At 40.8% G+C, this 15882-nt stretch overlaps 1 protein-coding gene across 4 annotated transcripts in view; it reads left to right on the top strand.

Moving 5' to 3' along the window:
- LOC122560232 (translocating chain-associated membrane protein 1-like 1) overlaps positions 1–15882 on the top strand; it is a 103340-nt gene that overhangs the window by 64998 nt on the left and 22460 nt on the right. For 3 of the 4 annotated variants that reach the window (XR_006314705.1, XR_006314706.1, XM_043710705.1), the window contains exons 4-6: positions 7609–7725; positions 7846–7904; positions 12063–12147. Coding sequence is in view for 2 of the 4 variants with exons in the window: in XM_043710705.1 (XP_043566640.1) it covers positions 7609–7725; positions 7846–7904; positions 12063–12147 (261 nt within the window). In the remaining 2 variants the exon portion in view is untranslated. The remainder of the gene's footprint in view (positions 1–7608; positions 7726–7845; positions 7905–12062; positions 12148–15882) is intronic. The other variant, XM_043710706.1, reaches the window with a different exon arrangement.

Below are 15882 nucleotides of genomic sequence, written 5' to 3' on the forward strand. Positions count from 1 at the left end.
TCCTTCCCTCTCCTTTTTTTCTTTTTTTTTCCTTTTTCGATCCTTTCTCGATCCTTTCGTTCCTTCGTTTTTCCTTCCTTTTTCCCTTCCTTCCTTCCTTCCTTCTCCTTTCATTCCTTCCTTTTTCCCTTCCTTTTTCTAGCGATTAAACAACAGAATAATTAAATAACTAAGTACATGCTCAAATTAGATTTACATCAAGTCATAATGAAACCCGTATTTATATGGGATTCCTCCTCCCGGGAGTCCCTGGACCAGCCAGAACCACTCCCACAGCCAGACAAAAGCCCTGGACAATATGGCCAAAATATTTGTGTCGATATAGTTCAAAAAGAGCTGCCATATTTTATAGAATAATTCAGTTTTTTGATGCACCTTATTTGTGAGAAAGTCAAGGGGGATATATTCAATGATTAAGAAAAGTTCAAGTTGAATTGAATCAAGTTTAAGCAAATCAGATCTTTGCATTAAATCAGTTGTTAAAGCTCAAGTTGGTCTTAAAAATTGTCATTAAAAAAATTAAAACGTACACATTAAGTTGCAACACTTTGCAATGTGGTTAAATTTGTGTATTGTAAATTAAATATATTTTTGAGTTAATTTAATTTGAAAGTTAATAGAAGTATGCTAAACTTTGTACTTGCACCCTGCTGCTGCTTCAATTTGATGAACTTCTTATTTCTCCTATATCCCGGTCTCGATCCTCTTTGTCTACAGATCATCAATCTTCTGGCTTCTACCATTTCCTGACCCCTTTCTCCTGCTGTCTGCCTCTGCAGTTTGTTGTTAGGTTATTTTGAACCCTTAGGTGAGCAAGAGGCAGTTAGAACATTTTTAACTTGAATGGATGTATGCTGTGAACTGAACGGTCACTGTGTGACAGACACTATGAGCTGGAAGATTGGCAGTGGGAAGACAGAAACCGGGACGATAGTATGTCCTCATTAATTGACCAGCATTAAAATGTAGGGACTTAAAATAGTGACTTCCTCTGTTAAATTTTGTTACCAAAATTCTTGCTCTGCATGAAGTACAAATCCTTTTTGCTGCCTATATTTAAGGGTACCTTCAAAGTACTAAGCACTTCTATGCAACTCCACCCGGACTATGGGCTGGATGACCTTACTTATGTCTGCTCAATCTTTGCTGCATTAAAAGGATCTTCCATTTCTTAGTTATTGCACTCTAGATGAAACAATCTTTCTTGCATCTGAGTGAAGTGGTTGTGGATTTAAGTCCTGCCCCTGAGATTTGAGTTAGTGATCCAGGCTGAACCATCCAGCGTTTTCTGCACAAATGTTGAATCAGGTGTTAACCCAAATCCTGATCTGTTCTATCATATGGATGCAAAATATCCCATCATAGCCTTCAAATGCAATCAGGGTAATCTCCATGGTTCTGAGGTCAATATTTATCCCTTGTCTAATACCTTTAAAAGCATATCTATATTTAGCTGGCTTAAGACGGCCTCAAATTGCTATATAAATGCAAATTACTTCCTTTCTTTATGTATGTGACACAGCTTTTGTTGTCATGCCTGTCCATCATGCTGAAAGTGGATTTTCCAAGTATACTGATTTCTCTGGCTGACCATTCAATTCATTCCCAACTTGGTTCCCTTCCCTGATTTACATACCAGAAGCACTGGGTGGAATTTTTCCAGCCCCTGAATGACATGGTCATTGGCAAGTTAATTGAGCAAGTACAGGGAGATGAGCAGAAACAAGATTCCTGACATTGACAGAAGAAGTCTAATTCTGCAACCAAGTGTTGACAGGCAGGATAAGGCACTCTCTCTTGTGAGCACTCAAAGGCCCTTTTGCATCTGCTGCCTTGGAATAACATGCCATTATTATTGAATCTCTCTGAATTTATATCCTCACTCTCCAAACCAATGTTTAGAAATTAGCTGACGACAATTCTGGACATGAAAGTCAAAGTAGCTAGTGACTCCAGCTTGCTGTGCTCCTCCAGGCCTCCATCTTGGACTAACTGCCACCCCGCCACCCATCAAAAAACTGGCCAACCTGGACCTGTAGAGTTTACGGTGGCCTATGGTAGACTTCCTGACAGCCTGAAACAGCTGACAAACAATGTTGAAGCCCTCGTCAGTTCCAAGCATCTGTGGGCACGTTCTGTAGACAGTTAAAAATCACACAACACTAGGTTATAGTCCAACAGGTTTAATTGGAAGCGCACTAACTTTCGGAGTGTCGCTCCTTCATCCGGTGATAGTGATGCTCCAAAAACTAGTGTGCTTCCAATTAAACCTGTTGGACCATAACCTGGTGTTGTGATTTTTAACTTTGTACACCCCAGTCCAACACCGGCATCTCCAAATCATGACTTCTGTAGACAGTCGGATTTCACCAGTTTCCTCATTTCCCCTCCCCCCACCCTGTCTCAGTCAAATCCATCAAATTCAGCACCGCCTTCCTAACCTGAGATCTTCTTCCCGACCTCTCCGCCCCCACCCCAGTCTGACCTATCACCCTCACCTTGACCTCTTTCCACCTATCACATTTCCGACGCCCCTCTCCCAAGTCCCTCCTCCCTACCTTTTATCTTAGCCTGCTGGACAAACTTTCCCCATTCCTGAAGAAGGGCTTATGCCCGAAACGTCGATTCTCCTGTTCCCTGGATGCTGCCTGACCTGCTGCGCTTTTCCAGCAACACATTTCCACTTCTGTAGACAGTGACCACCTACATCCCTCGACCAGCGGCATCCAATCCATTTGTAATATAGTTCTGCACTTTTCATTAAAATGCTGTTGCCAAGACAATTTGTGCACCAGGACAGATATCCAACTCATGAATTAGGCAAAGCATCACTTTCTCTCTTAGAGCTTACTTACATTACGGCTCTGTATGTTGCGTTTGCACACTTTGACCCCTAAGCCAGAGTTTAAAAGCTGTGTACTTCTGTTTGATTCATTGTTTGGTGCAGACACAGAGCAAGCAGCTTGTCATGATTGGCAGCAGTCATCAGGATTGAACATATTATATAGTTACAAATCTCACAACACCAGGTTCATTTGGAAGTACACTAGCTTTCAGAGTGGCGCTCCTTCAGGTATCTGATGAACGACCAGCGCTGTGAAAGCTAGTACTTCCAAATAAACCTGTTGGACGATAACCTGGTGGTGTGAGATTTGTAACTTTGTCCACCCCAGTCCAACACTGGAACTTCCACATATTATTATATGGTGACATACATTGATTTCACAGTTGCAGCATGTGCTGACAGCATACACAAACACCCTGCATGCACTTCAACCAAATTGGCATGTCTCAGTTTAACTGGCAAGTTTATCTGTCACATCAATGGAGAGTGTTGTCGGTCAGGGGGTCCTACCACAGTAAATCAAGATTATAATTTGCATTCTGGTCAGGGCTTGGATCTGGTTCATTAGCTGCTTAAGGAGGGTCAGAAAGTCTGTACCACTACAGTCCCTGAAGTGGGCAACCATAAAACCTGTAGGTCCAGTTTAGCCAGTCTTTTGGGGGATGGGAGGGTGGTGGTGGTTCCAAGGGGAAGCTCCGTGAAGGTGCCACTCCTGTAATAGGGAAGTTGGGGGAGTCAGTCTGAGAATTGGAGGTAGCATGCTGGGATGCAGATGAGACAAGCATTGCAACAACAAAGGTAAGGACAACTTGTGGAGGGCTGAGCTGTTGTCTTTGTGTGTATGTAGGTTGAGGAGTGGTAGTTTTCACTAAAATGGTCCAAGAATGAGATGAGGCCAAGGACAGATCACCTGTGTGGCTTGTTTCTGAAATAGTGACAGATTTATGAACATGCACTTGTGGAATAGATATGTAGCATTCCCTCTTTTGAAGAATAGCAAATTTATAGAGTACTTCACAAGGCTGTAGAGAGCTTTCTGGGACATTAACTCGAGTACGGCCAGTGACCCATCGATGCTTTGGGAGACCACCGGGACTTATTTAAGGAGCAGGAAGAGGCAAAGAGGAGAACAGCAATGTATGCTTGAGGCCCGGCTGAAGGCAGCCGAATCGGCATATTATGATAGACCATCTGTGGCTAAGTGACAGTGGGTCACAGCTCTCCGGGCTACTCTGAATTCAGTACTTAACCACGTGGCAAAGAGAGAGGTCTCCTTTGCAAAGCAAAGTTTATATGTATCTGGTGATAAGCCAGGTAGATACCTGGCATTTCTGGCCAGGAAGAAAAGTGCCCCACAGTCCATTGTCTCCATTAGGGAGAGAACTGGCATCATCGCTCCGTCTAAAAAGATCAATGTCATATTCAGGAAATTCTACATGGCGTTATACTGATCGGAGGGTTATGAGGATGGAGTAGGCAGTAAGGCAGCTTGGTTGGGAGTGCCTGTCCTGGAGGATGGGACAATTCCTTTTCGGTGGTCACAAAAAGGTTTTCTTGGATATTTTTATTACCCCTGCTTTCCACCAGCTGAATAGAGCTAACTTGTGCAATTGATTGAAAGGATAAAACAAGCTCTTCACCGTTAGGAGGGGTTGTCAATATTGTGGTTAGGTGGAATAGCCCTGATTAAAAACGAATGTTCTTCCTCAGCCACTATACCCCATGAGAATACACCCGTTTGTCGTTGCCCAGATCAGTGCTGCGGAGGCTCAGTGGCTGGCATGGATCCTTCATTTGGTGTCATAGGCGCCCTCTTAAATTCACAAAGTTTCAACTCCGACAGGGTATCGGGTGGGGGGATAGATCTCCCCAACTTCAAGCAATACCAAGTAGGTGCCTTATTGTCCTATGTGAGTGACTAGGTGTGGAAGGATCAAATGTTGATATGACTTAATGTCAAAGCTTCCCAGGCAAGGTGACCCCCTCCTTAATTTGCTATTTATGGATAGGTTGAAATCTGTTGCTGAGCATTGTAGAAGCCCAATTATTATAAACTTAGTCAAAGCATGGAGGATTATGTGGTCGGGTGAGGGTAATTTACCTAAGACCTCACTGTTCACCTGCTTTGTTGGAGCCCCAGGAATTCACGGGGTGGTGTAGATTAGTGACGGAGCACATTCGTCTGGATTTTCTTATGAATGTGGTGCAGCAGAAAACTATTCTATAAAGACGTGGCGGTCCTTTTTTAAATTACATAGACGTTGACCTGTCAGCCATATTGACTAGGGCCTTCATATAGCCATGAAGGCCGGATTTGGCGGTCTGGGAGTCCTGGAGGGAGGAAGCTTGAATAAATACGGGTATAATAACTGATGCTTTTGCAGATGGGATCCTCGGCAGGGGTACGTCGGGTGGTGTAATTTAATTGAAGTTGATTTTATCAAATTTGACCTATATTAAGTTGGGTTAGCCTAATATAATTTAAGCTAATTTAAACTAATTTGCAAAGTTAATTTATTAATGGAATTGTAACATGGAAAGATTGTTTCATACCTTTGTGATAGCTTTGGTTTGTTTTGTAGAGTAGTAGGTTGTTTAATGTTAATGTTTTTGTAACATAAGATTGTTATACTACCTTTTATACTTTTATAATTTTTTTAAAAAGCTTTTTTTTCTATATAAATAATGAATTGTATAGTATTTACGCATTAAGACACAAATAGCAAATAAATATAAGTCTACAAATCTATTTAATTTTCTTGTTCGTGTTCCCGTTGTCAACTATAGTTCATAAATGCTGTTTGGAATGTTTATCTATAAATATTGCCTAACACTGGCATGTCAATAATGATACAAAACCTGCTGTGCTGCAAGGGAAATAATAGGGCTGCCTGAATACTTACATTTCCAGTGCACCTGTTCCTGATTAACACAAACAAATGTTCATTCTTGCATCCCTCTGTCGGTCACTGCCTCATGCTACCAATGGTATTGGTATTACTTCTTGTCCCTGACATGGCGTACTTACCGTAAATACTACCAAATACTATGACTGCCTATTTCCACTTCTTTAACATGAGCTGTTTCCCTTTCATCTCAGCACATCTAACACCTGTGGTCTTAGAGCTTAGTTGGTGACCTGCTTTTCTTCCTCCTTCAAAGTACAGTTCATTCCAAAGTCTTTATGCATCTTACAGAACAGCAAGCCACACTCTCTCTTTTCAGTACTGTTTTCACTGTTTCAGGTTCCTCAGTACTTAACACATTAAATTTTATATCTGAACATCCTACCCTATCTCTAATCTCCTTAGCTCCCTCAAATTCTCCAATTCCAAGCTTCTGCCATCATTTGTTTTCTTTTCCTTTTTTTTAATCTTACATTATGGATTGTGCTTTCAGCTACCCAGGGCACAGCCTCCAGAAATTCTTCCTAGACCTCCTGCCTGCCCCAAACTGTCTACGTTTTTCTTTTAAAACACCTCTTTCTCAACCCTCTAACTCCTTCCGGCTCTTAATTATTTTCATTTTTGTTTGTGCTTCTATGAAAAGCATTTCAATCATTTTTCTACATTAAGGAAAATATAGGAACGCATTCATGTTTTTCCCCACCATACCTTCCTGTTGGTGTCATCTTAATTCTTCTTCCTGTTGACGTGGCATTGCATCACATCAGTTTTTACAATTGCTAAATTTTCACTGTTCCCCTTTGTGCTATCCAAACCTCTTGTTTTTCATTTGCCTTGGGCATCCATTTCCCACTTGCTGCACCTGATGCACACAACATTTTTCCTCTTAATACTGTTAAATCACTGTCTTAATTGGATTACATTTCTTCTGACAGTTAAGAAAATCCATTGTTAAGTCTCTGTAAATGAAAACTTTTCTGTTCTTTCCTAAATGCTTTGTACAAATTAATCCTTAAACAGATATTTACTTTTTGCATGGCGAACCATAACCATTAACACAGGTCTTGCATTGGTCACAGACTCATAAACCAAGTGTATAAGTTCAGTGTGTACCAGACTTAGCTAGTCATAAAATTGTATCTCAAAGGGGCGAAATATATCAGGCTTAAATCTTTTCTTCAGACTTTACTGTCAACCAAAGCATTACTGTCCAACTTGATTTCCCTTTCCATGCCAGAAGGCTTTGAACTCTGTGAGGATATATCAAAAAGCAACGTTTTTCGGACTTTTTTTTGTTTGGCTATCTTTCATAGTTGATATGTTAGGAAATTAATGGGGTTACTTGAACCGTTTACTCAATATGTTAAACCCAATCCGGGTTGGCTATCGACATTTGAATTACCAATTCATAGGATTTGTGGAGACAACCTTATTTCGAGTTAGCTATTGTGTATGTATGTGATGCACAGCTCCTCAGATATTGCCACTGACAAAGGATCCAAACAAAAGTGATGTAGCTATTTTGGAAGCAATCCAACAGAACCAAATTGGGGGAAGCCTAGTTTCTGTTAATTGCTAATGGATTGCTACAAAGGGGGAGTTGGGGGAAAAAGACTTTCTCAATTGTAAACTAAATTCACAAATTCCAGTTGTATCAGCTCTGAAGAAGTGGCATTATTTGGTCACTTATTGAGAATTACAAAAGTTGTAGACATGTAGAATATATTATTTTATCATTAGGTTGGAGAATCACATTTGATTTTAACCTGAATCTTAACCAGCTAGGTTTATGTTTTGAACTTAAGATTGCAGGCTAATTCTGTGACTTTCTTTCCTTATCAACTTTACCTCTTTCAGAAAATAAATAGACGGCTGCATTTGTCCAAAACGAAGCACAGTAAATTCAATGAATCTGGCCAGCTGGCGTTCTTCTATTTGTTCTCCTTTATCTGGGGTGCAAGCATCCTGACTGGAGTAAGAATCTATCTTTGGAATAATTAATTTTATAATTTATATAGTATTATTAAAGTTGTAATTTACTGATTTTCATTCTCTCTCTTGCGTGTCTCTTTCCTCCCTCCCTCCCCTCTCCAGGAGAAATTTACCACTGATCCTACTCTCTTATGGGAAGGATATCCACACACACACATGTTGTAAGCACTCTTTCCTAAATTTTAGATAAAATGAAAATATTTTGTGTTAAAAGAAGTGTTGAGAGGTTCTGGAAGAAGAATCATGTTGGAAAATTCATTAGGAATTTGAAGTACTTTTATTCTACTTTTAACTTTCATGATTTCTGTTTAACCGTTCTCATAGAATGAGTATTGTAAGATGTTGTTTTATGCCAGGATTCTTTTGGAGGATATCTGCATGTGAAATTGTTGACCAACTGTGGCTTTGTCTGTCTATACTTTTCTGCTTGTCAAAATACAACATGTAGACCTTTCTGAGCTGAAGTAGATGACAGTATTGCTGACATGTTGGTGCGACACTTGTGCAACATAGGCGAGGATTGGAGTGTGAAAGCAGCATTAATTAAGCAATATGCTACACAACTAAACAGTTGATTCCCCTGTGTTAGCTTCATGTATGAACATATAGAGTCATAATTTATAGAGATGTTCAGAATGGAAACAGACCCTTTGGTCCAACTTGTCCATGCCGACCAGATATCCTAAACTAATTTAGTCTTATTTGCCAGCACTTGGCCCATATGCCTCTAAACCCTTAGTATTCATATACCCATCCAAATGCTTTTTAAATGTTGCAATTGTACAAGCCTGCACCATGTTCTCTGGCAGCTCATTCCATGCACACACCGCTCTCTGTGGAAAAAGTTGCCTTTTAGATCTAAACTTACATGCTCCAGGGCAAACAGCCCCTCTTTATTGAAATACTGGATTGTAATGAGTCCTAATGGTCCTGGAGAGTGTTGCTGAACAGAGGCCTTGGAGTGCAGGTTCATAGTTCATTGAAAGTGGAGTTGCAGATAGATAGTTTGGTATGCTTTCCTTTATTGAGTATCGGGGTTGGGAGGTTATATTGCAACTGTACAGGACATTGGTTAGGCCGCTTTTGGATTATTGTGTGCAGTTCTGGTCTCCTTCCTATCGGAAAGATGTTGTGAAACTTGAAAGGGTTCAGAAAAGATTTACCAGGATGTTGCCAGGGTTAGAGGATTTGAACTCTAGGGAGAGGCTGAATAGGCTGGGTCTATTTTCCATGGAGCACTGGAGGCTGAGGGCTGACCTTCGAGGTTTATAAAATCATGAGGAGCATGGATAGGGTAAGTAGACAAGGTATTTTTCCTGGTGTGGGGAAGTCTAGAACTAGAAGGCATAGGTTTTGGGTGAGAGGGGAAAGATACAAAAGGGACTTGAGGGACAACTTTTTCGTGCAAAGGTTTGTGTGTTTATGGAATGAGCTGCCAGACGAAATGGTTGAGGCATCTTGATGGGTATATGAATAGGAAGGGTTTAGAGGGATATGGGCTAAGTGCTAGCAAGTGGGATCATATTAGGTTAGGATATCAGATCGGCATGGACAAGATGGACCAAAAGGTCTGTTTCCGTGCAGTACATCTCTGTGACTCTAATTGGCATTTTTAGGAGTGGAAGGGAAAAAGAAAGAAATGATTAAATGATTAGCACTGCTGCCTCACAGCCCCAGAAACTCGGGTTCAATTCCCACCTCAAGCAACTGTCTGTGTGGAGTTTGCACATTCTCCCCTTTTCTCCCCTTTTCTGCATGGGTTGACTCCGGGTGTTCCGGTTTCCTCCCACAATCCAAAAATGTGCAGGTTAGGTGAATTGGCCATGCTAAATTGTCCATAGTGTTAGGTGAAGGGGTAAATGTAGGGGAATGGGTCTGGGTGGGGTGCTCTTCAAAGGTACGGTGTGGACTTGTTGGGCCAAAGGGCCTGTTTCCATACTGTAAGTAATCTAATCTAAATATTATTAAATATGATTAAAACTTTTTTTGTATTCCAGTTCCTTTTTTTTTTACTATGAACAGGCAGTGTTTTCTATTAAACCTTGGTTGAAGGGCTCACTCATTGACACGAGATAACAGTTTTTGGACGAAGAAATTAATCTTTCAGAAAAAGATTGATTTAATCTAAACACAGCTGTGATTCATTTAAAACATTGATCATTTGAGGACATTGATTTGAAATGCAACTCTATTGGGCATGAAATATTACCTCTCTGGTTCTCTCTCTACTGATCTGTTGAATTTTCCTAGTACGTTCTGCTTTCATGCTCTCCCTCTCAAACGGTTTGTTTAATATCTCTGTTCTCTTCAACAGCTTGCTCTACTGCCACTGTCCTGACCATTAATTTTCTATCCACTCTTAAAAGGACCCCCCAGTTCTCCTGGCTTCTCCTCTCTTTCCTACTCAGCCTGTTTTGAAGCCATTGACTGCAGTGGTTTCATGGGCATTAGCGTTGAAGTAGCCAATTTCATCTAAGTTTTGTTGATTGTTAGTGAGCTGTTTCTCTATAAGAGGCATATCACTTATGTCAAAAGTAGGGTTCAGGGTCCTATTTAAAGTTCACTAAGATAAAGGTAGTAATATTTGCGCTTAGTTTTTTATTCCTTGAACTTCCAGGAACTGCTAATGGGAGGTCAGGCAGACAATTTTCAAATCTGGCTGCTGATGCTGCAGCATGAAAACTTTCACACAACACAGTACAAAACCCAGTTCAAACTCTGACCACTCACCAACAGACTGACTGTCTCCTCCATAATGTTGTAGTTACCATTCAATGTCTGCCATCTGATTTAGCATAATATTTTTTTTCTAGACTTGCTGGAACCAAGTCTCGGATGCTGACCTTGTTAGTAGCCAACTTCTGCTATCTGTGCAAATACAATGCTCTTCCCTGGTGCCGAAGTGTCCATAGACCTTTTTGACAAGGAGCCAACCTGCATTCAACTTTTCGCCTGGCCCCTCAATTGAATAGCTTGTTTAGTTAAACACAAGATTTTACCTGTGTTATAGAAGTTATGTTTAACTCTAAGTTCCCAGTTCAAACCTTTGATCCAAAATTGATAAAAGAATAAAATAAAAATCATGAAAAGACAGCAAGGGCTTTAAGAAATCACTGTTAAAGAATATCTTATTAAAAGTGGACTTGGGTGAAGTGGTTAGTGTCTCTTTGTCTGAGCCAGTAGCGCTGAGTTCAATCCCAGCTCCAAGACTTTATTATCAAGTAAGGTGGGTTCAATTGTGGCCAAACATCTTGTGTATCAATTGATAAATCTTTTGAACATGTGGTAATAGATGGTGGTAAGAGTGGGCGATCTCTTTGGCCCTTCATGTGATTGAAATAAATTAGAGCCTCTACCATCATTAGCCCAAGCTCCAGGCTGCAATGGGACAAGAATCATTAAGTCTGTGGAGAGAAATCAGATGCTGCCAGACCTGAGATTTTCCAGCGATTTTGTTTTTTTGATATAGGTAAAAGTGTATGTTCTGACAAAATCTCTGACTCTTGGGGTCATGTAGCTTAGTTGACTGGAAGGTAGATGTGAATTAGATTGCTGCCAACAACATCTGGTTTGTTGCCTTTGGGTGGGTTGAATCCTGCTTCTTTGCTCGAGCTATGTCATGATTATATATTGTCCATTGGTGAATTAAGGTAAGCAAATCACTTTTGTTAGATTCTGAAGAACTGAGCTATTTGATCTCTGCTGGGAAAACGGAAGTGATGTTGCACTGGCACCACTGACCTTAGGAAGTGAAATGTAGCCCTCAATATTTCCACTTAAAACACTATTTAACCATTCCAATTAGTAAGTGAACCTTTGGGTATATTGGATGAGGAAACATTGGGGCGAATGAGTTCCACATTATTTAGGTTTACTTGAATGAGATACCAGGCTACAGCCAGAAGGCTGGGGGTAGTGGTGTAGTTCAAGCTTATTAAGAGCAAGTTAGATAACATTTTATTAGTAAGGGTATTTAAGATTATGGAACAAAGGTAGCTCAGTAGGTTTGCGAAGATCATCCACCATTGTCCATTTTAATGGTGGAGCATGCTCAAGAAGTTGAAGACCAACTCCTCTTGTGTGTAAGAATGAAGGCTTTCAAACCCAACTTGGACTGAGAACATAATCGATTCAGTAGCAACCTGATTGTATACAATGTGATTCTTGCAAAATGCATTTCAATTAAATTACTTCTAACTGATCATCCATTTGAATATGTTTTTTAAAAATTGATCCATGTTTTGGAAAAACTGAAAAATCTGAAATAACTTTGTTATGCACTTGCTATACTGTTAGTTTCAATCTTTTATTTGGTTCAGTTTTCAGGTGAAATTTTTCTACATTTGCCAGATTGCCTATTGGCTCCATGCATTACCAGAGCTCTATTTTCAGAAAGTTAGAAAGGTAATTGTATACCTCTTTATTATTACTCATAGCATCTCAATAATCTAATCAGGTAAAATCAAATTTGTTGATGAAATGGAAATCCAAAGTAACAGAGTAACTCAGTGACCTTTTAAAGAAATCGAGTTTGGACGTCTGAAAGAACCCCCTGAGAAACTGGCACCCATTTGATGCTCAAAAAATGTTGAATTGCAATAAGATTTTCCTGAACCCATTGTATAATTCTTTGCTCATCCTCTCCCCACATATGGAATGATCAGAGTTGTTAATGCATTCCCTCAGAGAAACTAGTCGGGTAACCAAATTCAGAATACTGTAGATAACAAGAGATTGAAAATATTAAAAAGAATAAGTATGATTATTGCAGATGTGGTAGGAAATAAAATTGAGAACTAGATTACCTCAAGTTCAGAAGGGTGGTGAAAAAGTAAATAAGAGAATGGAGAAAAATCTAACATAAGAAAATTTTAAAGTCTTAAATAGGTGTAGAGGTAGTAAGAGGCACGGGAAAGTAAGGAAGGCAGGTAAAAGGTAAGAATTGCAAATGTTGAGCCAAGCAACTGCATAGCAGTCAGTTTACCTTCAGAATTTTAGGAAGCATCTCAAAACAATAATTTGAAACCAGATTAATAGTCACCTGGACACGTGTGGGTTAACTCGAGAGACCTAGTTTGGATTTCTTCCGGGAGAATCGTATTCAACTAGCTTACTGGACTTTTCTCACCAGAAAACAGACAAGGTTGATCAGGGCAGTGCTGCTGATGTGGTAAAAATGGTCTTCTGGAAGGCATTTGATAAAGTGTTGTTATGTAAGTTATGGCTCCTGGAATAATAAGGGAGTTGCAACATTGATATGTGCTTGGCTGAGTGATAGAATACAATAATGGGTACTGGATGATTTTTGGACTTGGGAAGTATTGTGGTGGAGTCCCTCGGGGATCAGCAGTAATACCCCTGTTATTCCTGATATTTATTTGAATTTTGGGTGCAGGGTACAATTTTGAAGTTTGCTGTGAAACTTGGAGGTTAGTGTAGAATTTCTGAAGGACATTTACAAGTTGGTGGCAGATAATGTCTAAAACTCAAGTGTGAAGTGATAAATTTTGATACCAACATTGTGAATAGATCGAGTATAATTCGAGTAGATGCAGGTGCAGAGGGACCTGGTTGCATATGATGTCAGATTATTGAAGATGGTAGGACAGATGGGAGAGCAGTTAAATAATTCAGCCTTTATTAATAGGGACGTAGAATACAAGTGCAATGAGGTTATATTGAACTAATTGTAAGTTTGGCCTCAGCTGGTGCATTGTGTACAATTCTGGGTGCCACGATTTAAGATGAGTTTGAAGGCAGTGGAGAGCATGCAGAAGAGTCTTACATGAATCGTTCCAAGAATGAGGAATTTCAATTACGAAAATATGTTAGAGAAGTTGAGTATGATCTTGTGGTGAAGAGAAGGTCAGAGTGGGGTGCTGGAAAAGCACAGCAGATCAGGCAGCATCTAAGGGGCAGGAGAATTGACGTTTCAGGCATAAGCCCTTCATCAATAATGAGGCTTGTAGGCCGTGGGTAGCTAAGAGATAAATGGGAGGGGCATGGGGCTGGGGAGGAACGCAGCTGGGAATGTGATAGGGAGATGAAAGTGGGGTTGAAAATGATAGGTCTGAGAGGATGGTGGAGCAGGTAGGTGGGAAAAAAGATGGGCAGGTCAAGAGGATGGTGCTGAGTTGGAGACTTGAGACTGGGATAAGGTGGGAGGAGGGGAAATGAGGAAACTGGTGAAATCCACTTTGATCCTGGGTGGTTCCAGGGTCGCAAGGTGGAAGATGAGGCCGCCTTCCTCCAAGCATCTGGTGGTTAGGCTTTGACGATGGAGGAGGCCCAGGACCTGCATGTCCTTGGTGGAATGAGAGGGGAAGTTGAAGTGTTCAGACATGGGCGGTGGGGCTGGTTGTTGCGGATATCCCAGAGATGTTCTCTGAAGCGATCTGCAAATTGTGTCCTGTCTTCTCCAATGTAGAGGAGACCACATCAGATGCAATGGATACTGTAGATGACATATGGATACAGTGGAAGAACAGGTAAATTTCTGTCGGATGCGAAAAGATTCCTTGGTGGAGTGGGACCCAAATCCTAACCACCTGCAGGAAGAATCCCCATCTTCTGCTTTAGGAACCTGCAATGGGATCAATGTGGATTTCACCAGTTTCCTCATTTGCCCTCCCCTCAACTTATCCCATTCCCATGCCTCTCACTCAGCACTGCCCTCCTTGACCTGTCCAAGTTCCTTCCCACCTCTCCGCTTCACCCTCCTTTCCGACCTATCACTTTCACCCCCACCTTCATCTACCTATCACGTTTCCAGTTACCTCACCCCCTTCCCCAAGCCCCTCCCATTTATCTCTCAGCCCCCCCACCCCAAACGCTTCATTCCTGATGAAAGACTTCTGCCAAAAATGTCAACTCTCTTTGCTCCATGGATGCTGCCTGACCTGCTGTGCTTTTCCAGCACACTTGACTCTGATCTCCAGCATCTGCAGTCCTCACTTTCTCCACTGTGAAGAGAAGGCCAAAATGAGATCTGATTCAAGTATTGAAAATCATGAAGCTTAAACTGTAGACATAGTAAGTGGGGAGAAAATATTCCTGTGCATGAAAAAATTGAAGCGAAAAGTCTAAAAGAAGCAAAAATCGTGAGGAATAACTTTTACATATAGAGTCATAGAGATGTACAGCATGGAAACAGACCTTTCGGTCCAACCCGTACATGCCAACCAGATATTCCAACCCAATCTAGTCCCACCTGCCAGCACCTGGGCCATATCCCTCCAAACCCTTCCTATTCATATACCCATCCAATTACCTCTTAAATGTTGCAATTGTACCAACCTCCACCACATCCTCTGGCAGCTCATTCCATACATGTAGACTTATTTCCAAAAACATATAATCAAGAAAGAATCCACTATACTCACTACTGCAGCCTTTCTCTTGGACAGACTTAAAACAACAATGAACTTATCTGATTCTGTGCTGTGAACTTCACCCAACAATTCCTCCAAGAGTGGTTGTGAAATTCACTCTTTGTTAATTTTCCCAGATGCACTCCGATGTCCAGCGATACATGAATTCAAACAGCAAAGGCAGTAACTCTGCAGGTTCTCTCTTTCCCCCTCTCTTTCTTCTGCACTGTCCTCACTATGTGCTTCCTTTGTCTGCTCCCTTTTAAAACTGTTGTTGTTTTGACTTTTTTTTCCAAAGTTCCAAAACGATGCAACAGCATATAAAACAGTAATTGCTGCTCCTGGAATTTGAGGAAATCACCTCCAACACCTAAAATACCTCAAAAAAAGCAGCTCTTACAGCCAGAAATCTTTCCTGTCCTCATCTTGGATTACCCAGAATCCTCAAGGTGCTGCCCACGTGTGTGGTGGAGACAAGTTCAATCAAGAAATTGAAATGAAATTGGAAGTTCATTGAAAATGAAACTTGCAAAGTTATGGGGAGAAGGCAGGACAATGGCACTGAAAGAAATGTTGATTGGGAGAGCTGATGCGGAAATAATGGGGATAAAGGTGACCCCTTGCACTGTAACAACAATTCTATTGACATCAGTCTATGCAGAAATTTTCTTTTCTACTGTAGTTGAGAGGAGGATCCATGATTTGACTTGAAGATTTTTGTGTATATTTCCAGAATATGGAGAACAATCAATAAATCTTAAAAATTGAA

The sequence above is a fragment of the Chiloscyllium plagiosum genome, chromosome 20 (genome assembly GCF_004010195.1).
Source record: "Chiloscyllium plagiosum isolate BGI_BamShark_2017 chromosome 20, ASM401019v2, whole genome shotgun sequence".
Classification (NCBI taxonomy): Eukaryota; Metazoa; Chordata; class Chondrichthyes; order Orectolobiformes; family Hemiscylliidae; genus Chiloscyllium; species Chiloscyllium plagiosum.